General features: G+C 58.8%; 1 protein-coding gene across 1 annotated transcript; it reads right to left on the bottom strand.

The window, feature by feature from the left end:
• Positions 1-6,951: 6,951 nt before the first annotated feature.
• On the bottom strand, positions 6,952-11,687 carry LOC113876622 (thyrotropin-releasing hormone receptor-like). The gene is given in 4 exon segments (XM_027516049.1): positions 6,952-7,497; positions 9,984-10,029; positions 10,080-10,421; positions 11,320-11,687. Coding segments are annotated over 4 exon segments (1,215 nt in total). The 3' UTR covers positions 6,952-7,038.
• Between the last annotated feature and the right edge of the window lie 1,956 nt (positions 11,688-13,643).

The following is a 13,643-nucleotide window of genomic DNA, read 5'->3' as shown; positions in this document are numbered from 1 at the left end:
GAAAATCCAGTGGCTTCTTATGCACTTTGAAAGGGTTGTTCCTTTTACCCAGGTATGATCTCAACATCCTGTATTGGGTCATTTAGGAAATCTAAGCTCAGGGAGTCTAAGGGACAGCTCACTGGAGGCACACCTCATTACACAACATCAAACACGGATACAGCTTTCCGCCCATCCCCACCAATTTCATCCAGAAAGCCATCAAACCTTGAAAAGCTGTCAAGCTGTGCAAAATTCTAATTTTCACGCGAGAGCCTGGACTTTATCACCACCACAGACCCTGAGCTGGTCTCCTGGTCCCGGCCTGGAGGGACACTTGACCCCATGGAACACCATTCACAGCCACACCCACTCCTCCCATTTCATCACCAAAACCATTAAAAAGGCAGAATTCAAGAGGTGGGATTTACTAAAGTAGCATCTGTCATGGCCTCATCAAAAACAGCCTCAGTGTGAACTGTGGGGACAGGGTGACCATGAGCACATCCCATGCCACGGCCACCAGAGCAAAGGTCACCTTACAACAAAGGCAAACAGTGTCTGAGTGGTTTCGAAATGGCAGACCTTCAGGGTTCCACACATCGCACTTCGGGGACTGCTACATTAATCCCTCACCACCCCTCCACCAAGATCAGGGGGGTGAGCTGTTTTGCCAAAGAAGAAATTGGAGGTTTAGTGACATTGATGCAAGGCCCCTCCAGGCACTTCTGTCTGTAGCAGGATAGAAATCTGTTCTCGACCCTGGTCCCCCCTCCACACAGCCCAGCTCTCTGTTCTCTGCCCCCTCAGCCACTATTAAGGTGCCCCTTCCCACTTCCCCCACTCGGAGCCCCTCCACTGGGGCTCTCAGATGGCCAAGTCCCAGGCAACACCCCCCATACCTCCAAAGCCCGATGACAACCCCACAATTGGCGCCCTTCCACAGTGGTCTGTGGAGTCCCCACAACTGGCACCCTTCAGGGCTGACAGCACAGTTCAGCCCCTTCACCCTCAGGGACAGCGTGAGGATCATTCCAAGTAGAAAATGAGGAGGTGGGCCTTGGTATCCCAGGCTCCAGGCTGTTCTCACCGGAGGACGCTGGCTCCATTCCCCCAAGTTCTAAGTTGGGGAGCCACCTCAGGGAGTCTGGGAGGCTCATGTGGACCACAGATACCTCTCCCCTTGCCTGCTGACTCCAGGCCCTCCTCTGCTAGGAGCAACGCTCAATCCAGGCTCCAAGGATCCCAACTGGCACACTCCACCCCTGCTCAGCCACAGGAGGGGGTAAAGGTTACGCAAGGCCTCAGCACCCCGCCCCCACTCTGAGGACTACCTCGGTGGCATCACTCCCAGCCACCCCCAGCACCAGGTGGCAACTGCCACACCTCCAGACAACTCCTCCTCGGCCACCGCATCCCATCTGGGCCAGGGTCCTGGCATCAGCATCCTCTCTGGGCCAGCTGCACAGAGCACCTGGAAGCCCAGGCCAAGCAGAGCGGCCTGGCCCAGAGGGGCCACTCCTTCTAGGCCCCATTCTCCGCCACCATCTCTCCTCCCTTCGCACAGAGCTGGCAGGCACCTACGGTCCAGGCCAGGGGCCCAGCTCCTCAGTCAGGTGGGGGCCGGAGAGCCTGAGAGGCCCTGACCTCGCAGGGAGGAGGAGGAGGGAGGTACAGGCTCAGGAGGACAGGAGCCTCCCAAAGACACACGGAAGGACCAGTGGCAGCTCCAGACGTCTTGGGCGGCAGGTCTGAAGCTGCCTGGAGTCGGAGGAGGACAAAGTGCTGTGCATCTGTGATGGGGTGAGCAGTGGGAGGCAGGCGCTGACACTTTGCACCCATGGCTTGAGAACATTCTGGAACCCAGCAGGGGAGGGGTGTCCCGTTATCCCTGCCCCGCCCCGCCTGCAATTAAAGGAGCACAAAAGCAAGTGTTTCGGCAGAGGCCTGCCGGTTCGGTGGGGGGCGTGGGGGAGGGCTGAGGGGCCACCGACTGGCTGGTTGCAATGACGCGACACCCCAAAGGGTGAGCTGCCTGCTCAGAAGCCGAGAACAGTGTCTCCTCAGCTACACGGGGGTTGCTCCCCTAGAATGACCCGTGCGGCTCCAAAAACTGCAAAAAGTCCTTCGTGTCCACGCGCAAAGCTCAAGAAACTGCAAATATGTGTCTTACCTGCACGACGGCGACTTCAGGCATTCCTGGGTCATCCCCTAAGAGCCACTGGCTCCGAGCAGCCCTCTGGTCACTGACGGCCACCGCGCAGGCCGAGAGGCGCCCGAGACCCGCGGGCAGACGCAGGGAGCGCGGGGCTTGCGGGGATAGCTGGGGGGGCGGGGCACGAGCGTGGACCGGCACGAACTCCACACACTCGCTGCTGCGGGGCTGGGGGCTCAGAGAGACACAGGACCTGCCCAGCCTCCGCTGGCGGCCTAACCCCAACCCAGGGCAAGGCTCCCGGGGCCAGGGGCCAGAGGTCCTGGCAGGTGGCTCTGCCGCGGCTCTTAGGCAGAGAGCAGACGTGGGGGGGGGGGTGGCGGGGGGACAGATCTACAGGTGACAGGGTGCTGGTCTCCAGTCAGATGAGAGGTCTCCAGGTGACAGGCAGGTGGTCTTCTGTCAAATGTATGGTCTGCAGGTGACAGGGTGGTCTCCAGGTGGCAGGCAGGTGGTCTCCAGGTGACAGGGTGGTGTTCTGCAGGTGACAGGCAGGTGGTCTCCAGGTGACAGGGTGGTGTCCTGCAGGTGACAGGCGGGTGGTGTCCTGCAGGTGACAGGCGGGTGGTCTCCTGTCAAATGAATGGTCTGCAGGTGACAAGGTGGTGTTCTGCAAGTGACAGGCAGGTGGTCTCCAGGTGACAGGGTGGTGTTCTGCAGGTGACAGGCAGGTGGTTTCCTATCAAATGAATGGTCTGCAGGTGACAAGGTGGTCTCCAGGTGACAGGGTGGTGTTCTCCAGGTGACAGGCAGGTGGTCTCCAGGTGACAGGGTGGTGTTCTCCAGGTGACAGGGTGGTGTTCTGCAGGTGACAGGCAGGTGGTCTCCAGGTGACAGGGTGGTGTCCTGCAGGTGACAGGCGGGTGGTCTCCTGTCAAATGAATGGTCTGCAGGTGACAAGGTGGTGTTCTGCAGATGACAGGCAGGTAGTCTCCAGGTGACAGGGTGGTGTTCTCCAGGTGACAGGCAGGTGGTTTCCTATCAAATGAATGGTCTGCAGGTGACAAGGTGGTCTCCAGGTGACAGGGTAGTGTTCTCCAGATGACGGGGGGGGTTCTGCAGGTGACAGGCAGGTGGTCTCCAGGTGACAGGGTGGGGTTCTGCAGGTGACAGGCAGGTGGTCTCCAGGTGACAGGGTCATGTTCTGCAGGTGACAGGTGGGTGGTCTCCAGGTGACAGGGTCATGTTCTGCAGGTGACAGGTGGGTGGTCTCCTGTCAAATGAATGGTCTGCAGGTGACAGGGTGGTGTTCTGCAGGTGACAGGCAGGTGGTCTCCAGGTGACAGGCAGGTGGTTTCCAGCTGTTTGGCCATAAGAGCACTCTCAGTCAGCTGAATGGAGAATGTTTTTCTCTGTTGCTAGTTTCAGGGGAACACGCAGTCTCATTTCAGCTTATTGAACGTGAGACAAAGAACCAGGAGCTGGAGGAGCAAAGTCTGGCCTGGTGACAAGTAACCCGGGAAGTATCTGGGGGTCTCATGAGGCTCCTGAGGAAGGGTGGACCTACTTCATCTACATCATTCAGGGAAGTCTTTGCAGAAAACTGTCTCCCAATGTTTCAAAAAACAAGAGATTTGTCTGGCTTCTTGTTTTGGGGGGGGGGGTTTTGGCCATGTCACACGACATATGGGATCTTCCCCAACAGGAATCAAATCCATGCCCCCAGCACTAGAAGCTCAGAGTCTAATCACTGGATTCTAGCAAAGTCCCCTGTGAAGCTTCTTAACTGCCCCTGTTTTCTGGGAGCACAGGCTCAGAGGGGACCCCACCCAGACACCCTGGCTGTTCCAGCATTTCCCAGGGGAACCCCTGGCCCCTGGGCCCAGCCTAGCTGGGGAGCACAGCACTGCCCTGAGCCCACAGCAGCCCCTGCTGGAGGGAGGGAGTGGGTGTCCACACAGGTCTGGAGAGGGAGCTGAGCCAGCCCCAGGCACTGTGCCCTCGGCAGCCCCTGGGCATTTACCCCGAGGGCCACATGGGCTCAGCAGAGAGCAGAGTCTCAGGACAGCTCCGAATGGCACAGACCTTGTGTCCCAATCGCCGAGGGCTCTGTGTGGCATACCTGGCCTGTCCAGGGCCCGTTTTCTGGGCCTGTTCCAGAGAAGCACATGCTCTAACCTCCGACTGCTGCATCTGTTCCCATGGGGCGACAGCACCTCTGCGTCATCCGGGACAGCTCGAGTTCTGAGCCACAGCAGGCCCAGCTTCACACATGTCCCTGCGGCCTCCTGGCCTAGCTGGGAGACAGCCACTGGTGCCGTGTCCACACGCCAAAGTGTCTTTGCTTTTAGCTCCTCGGGTGCGAAATCCATCCAGAGCACAGTGCTGGTCCTGGCCCCTTAAATAGGGATGCTGCTTGTCACAGGCGCTATCACAGCTAAGGGCTGGGACTATCGTCTGCCCAGGTGCCCCCATCCTGGCACGTCCCTTAGCATGGAGTGGGTTGTCAGAGCTTTCAGCTTTTGTTCCCCAGACAGGGCACTGCTCCCACCGAGAAGCTGATCCCTCTACTCCATGTGTGCAGACCTCTGGCCCCAGCCCAGCTCTGGTATTTTTTGACACTCTCTGGGGGTGAAACTGTTATTCTGAAAACTGGGAAATAAAAATTGGAGCCAGTGAGGGGCTTCAGAGGGAGGGGCTGATGCATGCCAGGTTTGGGGACCCGTGGACCACCCGACAGAGCTCCAGAGAGCCGCATGTTAAATTAAGCCAGGAGCACAGCTCACTCCGGGAGTTGGGGCAACAGCCTGGGGTCCTCTCTGACTTTCACAAGTTCCTTTTCCCCATCTGCAGGGAAGTGAGGTGCCTAAATTAACTTATTTCCTGACTTTCATGTATGTCCTGGGTAGGGGACAATAAACAGTTAAGCTCCCTGTCAATGAGATGTTCCTACACCACAAAAAGACAGAAAGGGAGCAGTTCAGACAGCGAGACTGGTACAGTGGTAAGGTCAGAACTCTGGTGACAGGTACCCTCACTGAGCCCTGTCTTAGATGTGGCGGGGCGTCCCAGCCCAGGTGTGCAGGGTGACAGGAGGGGTATGGAGAAAGGTCAGGACCAGCACCAAGACCTTGACCCAGCAGGCCCTCTGCAGCTATGGGAGATGCTCACACCCAGGCAGCCTCTGTCTCAGAGCTCAGCCACAAGGTCAGCGAGAGGGCACCCTTCCTCCAGCGAGGCCCCATCTTCTCATCAGCCCCCATCTGTCCCTCGGCTCTCTCTGGGGACAGAGTCCCACCAAGGCCCCAGCTTTCAGGATGCCCTTTCTCCCTGCCCAATGTCCTCCCTCACACCTATCTCCTTCCATCCTGGAGGTCACACCCAGGCCACCTCTGGACACACAGACCTCCTCCCAAACAAGTGTCCATGGAAAATCTGCTTTAATGAGCATCACAATGGCCAAGAGGTAAATAATCTCAAAGGGAATGGGGCTGGGTTCAAGATGCTGTGCCTTTGTCCTATTGAGCTTTGTTGGCAGGAGCTCAGTGACTCACCCACGGGGGACAGGTGACCCTCTGAAAGTTTCCCTGGCCTCAGTTTCCTCATACATTAAAACCGACACAATTGGAGGTCCCCTTGACAGGGCCATTGCTGGGGTAAAAGGGCTGCAGATGGTAGGCTGGCCCAGGGCTCAGAGCCTTCAACCATCAGTAAGAACCACCAGGGGGTGTGGGGGGATAGCAGACGTGGATGGCGCCACAGCCCAGCAATGGCTCACTTGGGGCTGCAGTAATCCAGACCAGGGTTGTCATGTGACCATGGCCACACCCACTCACACCAGCTCTCTCTCCTTATTGGTGGATCAGCAGGGTGGACAGCTATGTGCACTAATGGAAGGCTGGGCATCAGTTCATCCAGCTTAGCTGCCACCTTCCGCCAGGTAAACAGGCCAGGTCCTGGCCAAATCACGTGGTACAGGGCAGGTACAAGGCCAGATCACGTGGTACAGGGAAGGCCACCCCCAGGGTCCTTCACCTGAGGGCTGGTTCGAGGGTCCTTGGTCCTGGCCATCTACACGTGGCCCTCAGTCCAGGCTCCACTGGTTCTTGGTGTCAAAGCAGAGGTGACTATCGTTGATCTGCATTCCTTGAAACCAGTTACCACATGGAGCAACTGCAGGGAAGTGGTGGGGAGGAAACAGGCTTGAGATTCTGAGAGTCAGGCCAGGCGACGGTTCCACCAGCTGGTCAAGAAACCTATCCGGCTCCCCGATGGAAGGCTCCTTCTGGCCCCTGCCACCTGAATTGTCAATGCCTTTGGCTGCAGTGTTCCACCCAGAAAAGTGATGGAGCCTGAGAGGAGGAAGCCTGGGGCCTAGCTGTCCCATGCTGTGAACTCCCCTCCATCCCTGGATGTAGAGGGCAGTGGTCAACAAAGCGGGCTCCTCAAGGGCAGAGCTTGGATGCCTCAGAGCAAGAGGGCACAGGAAGGCTTCCTGTTTATGGCTCAGTGACGGAGAAGGCAATGGCACCCCACTCCAGTACTCTTGTCTGGAAAATCCCATGGATGGAGGAGCCTGGTAGGCTGCAGTCCAAGGGGTCACTGGGAGTCAGACACAACTGAGCGACTTCACTTTCACTTTTCACTTTCACGCATTGGAGAAGAAAATGGCAACCCACTCCAGTATTCTCGCCTGGAGAATCTCAGGGACGGGGGAGCTTGATGGGCTGCCGTCTATGGGGTCACACAGAGTCGGACACAACTGAAGCGACTTAGCAGCAGCAGCAGCAGGCCAGAAGAAACAGCACTCTGCTCTGTTCATGACCCGAGACAGCCCCACTCTCACATTGTGGCCCAGGGACAGAGCAAAGGGGTGTCTGCCCATCTCCTGGCCCCGCCAGCCATCAGCAGACAGGATCCAGCAGGGGAGCAAACCGAAGGAGGCGGGAGGGGCTGGGCAGGGGGAGGGCGGCCCTCAGACTGTGCTGAATCCAGGCCCCTGCTGCGGGAGTGGGGGCCCAGCTGCCTGAGGGCCGACAACCTCGCTCCCACTGGTCTGCGCCTTCTGGGGGGGTGTCTCGGACCATGCTGTAGCTGGCGGTGCTGAGGCCGGCCGTGCACCTCTGTGGCCCCTCCAACCCACACTGGCATAGCCGCCAGAAGGCCGCCCGGAACTTCTGGGACATGAGGCTGTAAATGATGGGGTTGATGGCGCTGTTGGCATACATGCAGGTGTGACAGAAGTGGAGCACCCAAGGGTCCAGGAAGGGCTGAGCCACAAAGGAGTTGACCAGCACCAGCTTGCGGTAGGGCATCCACAGGACGGCAAACAGCAGCACGACCACCACCAGCATCTTGGTGACCTGCAGGCAGGAGGGCCTGGTGGGCAACCACCGTCACCCTTCACACTGTGGGGCCAGCAGGGCCAGCGGCTGAGCTGAGGCTGTGGCTCCTGCCTCAGGATGTGTTTGCTGAGCATGTGATGAGAACGTAATTGCAGTATCACTGAAATTACTACAGCGTACCCACTGGGCTCTACACTAAACGTTTCCCATGCAGGAACCCAGGGTTGGCATTCAAAGCCATGCTGGTCGACACACTGATGGAATAGCCCCACCTCGGGTGGTAAATGCTCACTGCCCTGTGCCCCCTGGTGCACCCCGCCCCCCAGACCTCTCAGACCCCCAGCAAATAAAGACTGGATGCCTGGAGTGGTGCCTCAGGGAAGCCCAAGTGGGCGCAGTGGCTGCTGGCACTCGGGTTACATCCCTGCCCCCGGCCTCCCAGTGGCGCTGTATCACCTCCACCTGGAGGAAGAGGAAGGGAATTCCCCAGCAGTTCAGTGGTTAAAACTCAGGGGCTTTCACTGCTGTGGGCCAGGTTCAATCCCTGGTTGGGGAGCTAAGACCCCACAAGCCTCGAGGCAAAAACAAAAACAATAAGAGGAAGCAGAGGCTCCGAGTGAGCGATCACACAGCATGTACACCATGAGCCAGCTTCTCCTGCAGCCCGTCTGTGCACGCCGCTGTCCTGGTGGCCCACCAGCCACAGTCACATCCCCGGTCTGCACCCCATTCTGTTCTTCCAGCTCAGGAGTGAGGCTCCAGGCAGGCTGAGAAAAGGGACATGCTGGGCTCCGACTTCCCACTGCCAGCCCAGGGGCACGGCATCCCTGGGAAGGAGGAGGGTCAGTGGGAGGGGAACGGGCAGATGTCTTGGCCACACAGAGGGACAGCCATCACTGACCTGTGCAGAGAACTTCCTGGGGACCCCAGAGCTGAGGGGAGGTCTCGGGGGTCCCCTCGTCTGCTCTATCTTGGCCTCTGCCTGCTGCTGCCTCCAGAGTGTGGGGGGCAGAGCGTGGGAGTGTGAGTGCTGAGGCCAGCAAGCCTAAGCTGGGTGACCTCGGCCAGCCCCCTGCACCTCTCTGAGCCTCCGTCTCCACTTGTGGCATCAGGAGAATTGCAGTGTCCTTCAGGAATTGGTCTATGGGGAGGTGGGGGTAAGGGACCCCCATGAAGTCATCACTCCTTTGCCCCAGGAAGTGTGCCACCTGTGTGTCCGTAGCTTTGTACTGGGGCCATGCTACAGCTCGAGTGCCAGCAGGCCTCGACCACTCAGTGCCTCTGGTTCTCCGTTTCTCTCTGTCTCTCCCTCTGTCTCCTCATGTCTCTCTCCCTCTGTCTCTGTGTGTGTGTATCTCTGTCTCTCCGTCTCTCTCTGTCTCTCCCTCTCACTGTTTGTTTTCGTCTGTCTCTCTCTGTGTCTCCCTCTCTGTCTCTGTGTCTCTGCAGCCCACCAGGCTTCCTTGTCCTTCACTATCTCCCAGAGTTTGCTCAAACTCAAGTCCATTGAGTTGGTGATGCCATCCAACCATTTCATCCTCTGTCGTCCCCTTCTCCTCCTGCCCTCAATCTTTCCCAGCATCAGGGTCTTTCCATTGAGTCAGCTCTTCACATCAGGTGGCCAAAGTATTGGAGTTTCAGCTTCAGCATCAGTCTTTCCAATGAATATTCAGGGTTGATTTCCTTTAGGATTGACTGGTTTGATCTCCTTGCTGCTCAAGGTACTCTCAAGTTTTCCCAGTCCCTCCCTCTCTCTCTCTCCCCCTGTCTCCCTCTCTCTGTGTCTGTCTCTCTGCTTCCCTCTCCCTGGTCTCTATGTCTCCCCCTTTATTTCTACCCATCTCATGTCTCAGCTGCTCATCCACAGGGACCCTCTCTGCTCAGCCCACCCCCGCCTCAGCCTCTCCACGTGCCCATCGTGGTTACACGTGGGAGCCTGTACACGCCTGTCTTGGGCTGCAAACGTGTACGGATCCCCTGAATCCTGAGATGTGGTCCCTCCTCTCAGGACCCCCAGAGTTGCCCCAGTCAGGGCTGAGTGCTTCCAGGGCCCCCGGAGTGTCCACCCCACTCCCCCCATCCTTCCTGACCATTCATGCACCAGGGCCTCCCTCTGTTTCTCCCCACCTGAACCACTTCCTGGGTATCTGCTTGGTCTGCCCTGCTGCCAATTTCAGATCTTAATTCAGTTGTCACCTCAGCAAGGCCTTTTTGAACTTTCCCCTAAACTCCCTCTCTTCTGGGCAGTATTCTGCAGAACAAGTGTTTACTTGTCTTACCATGAGCCCCAAAGGCAGGATGTTTATCTTGTTCTGTTCTCCCCAGCTTCCAGCACCTAGAACCTTGCTGGGCACACAATCTGTGCCCAGAGACACATGCTGAGTGAGCGGGTGAACAGGGGTGGAGCCAGCACCCCCAGCCCCGTCCATTCACCCCTTTGCCGAAACTCCCTATCTCTGTGCAAACCGCCCCCACCCACCCCCTAGCCTGGGGAGACCTCGTACCTGCTTCCTGGATGAAGGGAAGCCTCTGGCCTCGTGGCAGCTGGCCCCCGCACCCCGCCTGGCTCACAGGGCTGTCTCCCCAGGGCTCTTGCCTCCGGCTGGGCCTCACTGTCCCCGTGCTGGTCCCCAAGCTGCGGCAGGTGCTCCAGGGCGCTCCGGAACAAGATCCTTGCAATAAGTCCATAGAGCACTGTGGCTGCCAGTAGGGATGTGAGGAAGAAGACGGTGAAGTCCAGCAGGTAGATGGGCAGGTACAGGCTGCAGGCCACCGGGTAGCCGCACTACAGGCCCCGGCACCCGCCAGCATCCAGGTCCACCAGGAAGAACCAGAGCAGGCAGTACACGGACGTGGTCCCCCAGATGCCCACCACGACTCGCTTGGCCCATGCCGTGGTGCACATGGTCTGTGCCTGCATTGGGTGGCAGATGGCGATGTACCTCCAGGCCACAGGGCGGTCCCGTGACCCACCTGCCCTCCTGGGCTATTGGGCTGCAGTGGGGACACCTGATGCACTTGGACAATCAGATTCCCCGATGAGGAACCGAAAGTGATGTGATGGTTTAATCGGCCCTTTCACTATGGACCTGGGAGGTTGTGGAGATCTGGGGAGCGGAATGGCCACGTTGAGGCAGCCTCGGGGGCTGGCAGAACAAGGCACCAGTCTCAAGAGGGGAAAGTGGGCCCGAGTCAGAATACACAGCCCCTTAAGGTCTGGCCAGGCCCACGAGGCAGAGGTGCCCCTGCAAAGACCTTGACCTCTGTGCAAGTTCCAGCAGGCTTCCTACTGCTCACCACCAAAGGTCTCGGGCTAAGTTGTCAAGGACACTATGATCCCAGATGGCACAGTGGGAAAGAGGCAGGACTGGGCCAGCGTATGTAAGTCAGAGGCCTGGGTTCTGTCCCCAGTCTGTGTGGCCCTGGATGAGACACTGAGTCTCTGGGCCAATGTGCCAAAGGCCAAACAGCTGGGAAGGAGCAGAGCTGATACTGAACCCAGTCAGCGGGCTTCAGCATTTACTTCCTGAGACACTGAATTGCCTCTCAGGTGTTAACTTCAGAGCTGGAACAGGCCCGGGGACTGTCCGGTCCAGCGCCCACATTCCCAAGGGGAATACTGTGCCCAAGGAGTGCCAGGCTGCCTTGGCATCCCACAGCAAGTCAGCAGCAGAGGTGAGATGAGAAACCCACTTCCAGGCACCTGCCCCCCTCCACCGGGCTCCTCCAGGGTCTCACCCAGAACCCCCTTCATTAAAGGAGAGCAGCCTCAGTTTACCAAGGACCACAGCCAGGAAGTCCTGACCTGTTGGCGGGGGCGGGTACTGGGGGTGCACATACCTCTCCACCGTGAACACCAGGATGGAGCAGGAGGAGGCATTGATGCCCAGATACTGCAAATAGGTGATGCCCAGGCAGCCGCAGTACACCCACTGCCCAGCCAAGCTCTCGGAGACATTGGGCAGCCCTGCAGCCACCAGCACAGTGAGGTCTGCCAGGGCCAGGCTGACCAGGTAGCAGCTGGTGGGTGTGTGCATGTCCCGGGTGGTCAGCACCACCAGGACCACTATGGCATTGCCTACGATGCCCACCACACACACGGGGAGCACCAGGAAGACGGAGACCACCTTGTACGCAGGGCTCAGGACAGCCTCACTGGGAGCCAGGGACATGGTGCTGGGGCTGCCTGGCCCGCTCCCATTCTCCATGGTGGCTTCTCAGGAGCTGGGGGAGCAGGGGGATTCCAGGAGGTGTCCACACCGTTGGCTGGGGCCTCGTGCCACTGGACAAACACCTGCCTCTCCTGAGAGCCCGGCCCCCGGGGACATACAGAGACCCAACACGCATGACGTGACTGCTTGGCCAAGAGGACACAACAGGGACGCTCCTTCCAGTCTCTGCCGTAAATGTAGCCAGCGAGTCACCGGCTCTGCCAGCCTCAGTCTCCTGGTGCATAAATACAAACGGTCGTGCTTAAGACATGAGACAGCGAGGAGACTAAACCCAGAAGGACACATGTCTCACCCCAACTCAGTGCCTCCTGGGTGCTCGGCGGCCCACAGTCCTTTCACTAGGAAGCCACGTGGCATCTCTAAGCCCCAGCCAGGTCGTCTGTGAAACTGCTTCTCAGAGATGCAGTGAGATCCCCACAGAACCAGGAGACACAGAGAGTTCTGGGCCTGGAGCCTGGCTCTGTCCCACATCTGTTCCTAATGTTAATGTTAAGGCTTTAATTCCCCTGGGCCTCAGTCTCCACACCTGGAGACCCTAACAGTAGCTCAATCCCAGGGGGCTGTGCAGAACGAAAGAGACAGGCCCACCAGGGCATCGGGGGCCGCACACAGACTCCGCTCCCCCACCTCTGGAAATGCCAGTCAGCCACCCCCCACTCCACCCATCACAGGGTGATGGAGCAGTGAAGTCATGGCTGGGACTCAGGCCAACAGGTGAGGTCCCAGGGCCCACACAGCCCTACAGCACACCTACACACGCACACCACACACCACCCACTCCTCCACCCTTTAATCCTGTGGGTGTCACTGCCAGAAGGGCCCCCGCCAGCTCCCTCAGAGTCCCGTCTGGGCCCCTGGTGGCCGAGCGACCCAGGACCAGAACAGAGCCCGCCTTGCACAGCAGCACACAGAAACCCAGGCACGCACGCAAGACACACACAGCACACGTGAAACAAAATCGCCCCGTACAGCACATCCAACACACACCGACGGAGCCCAACACACACACGTGTTCCCACTTTGGTGCAGACACAGACACACACTCAACTTCGCACACACACGTACCAACAACACAGGGACCAAATGCACACATGGGCACATAAATGCACATCACAGCTTGCCCACAACCCGAGCATCTGGTTACAACTACAGACACACACTGTCCACGCTTATTTACCCAGGTGCTCAGAGACACAAATCGCCACGTGCCTGTGCCCCCAGGCGCCTGCAGCCACTCCCTACACATGGAGCCACACTGCCCAAGCCCCTCGCCATCCTGAACACAAGCCTCCCTTCACTTTACCTGGAGGAGACTATCTTGCCCTGGGAGCCCAGCAGCCAGCACGATCCCAAAGGCTGAATTTCCCTCCAGCTGACAGAGGCCAGCAGCCCTGGGTCGGGGGGATGGGGGGTGGAGGAGAACCCAGAGCTCTCCCAGAAACCCCTCTTCCCCCATGGGCAAGGCCCCCTGCCCCCAGAGATGGGGGCTCACTCATCTCTGCCACCTCGGCATCCCAGGGTCACCCACCTCCCCACCTCCGTCTCTTCCTCCCCTGCACACTAGCCTTTCTCCAAAGAACATTCCCCCAGGCGGACAGCCAGGACCACTTTCCCCCAGCCCAGGTCAGCCCCCAGGAGAAACTTGCAGCGCTGAGAACTTACCGGGTAAGGAGCCTCGGGGCCTTCCCCCTCCTCCTCCTCCAGGGGAACAGAGGGAGGGGAGAGGCGGTACTGTGGTGCAGCTGCACAGGCTTCTGTTCTGCAGGCTGCAGCGCTGCGCAGACGTGCTGGGTGCTCACAGACATGCACGTGGCCCTGCCAACTTCTCCCGCCCCCTGTCGTCCCCCCTAGTCCCCCCTCACAGGGCTGAAGTCAGCTGATGTGGCTTCCCCAGCAGGGAGACCCCTGAGAAGAAATCCCAGGACCCCTGCT

The sequence above is a fragment of the Bos indicus x Bos taurus genome, chromosome 18 (assembly GCF_003369695.1).
Source record: "Bos indicus x Bos taurus breed Angus x Brahman F1 hybrid chromosome 18, Bos_hybrid_MaternalHap_v2.0, whole genome shotgun sequence".
Taxonomy (NCBI): Eukaryota; Metazoa; Chordata; class Mammalia; order Artiodactyla; family Bovidae; genus Bos; species Bos indicus x Bos taurus.
This window is presented reverse-complemented; position numbering and strand designations above follow the sequence as displayed.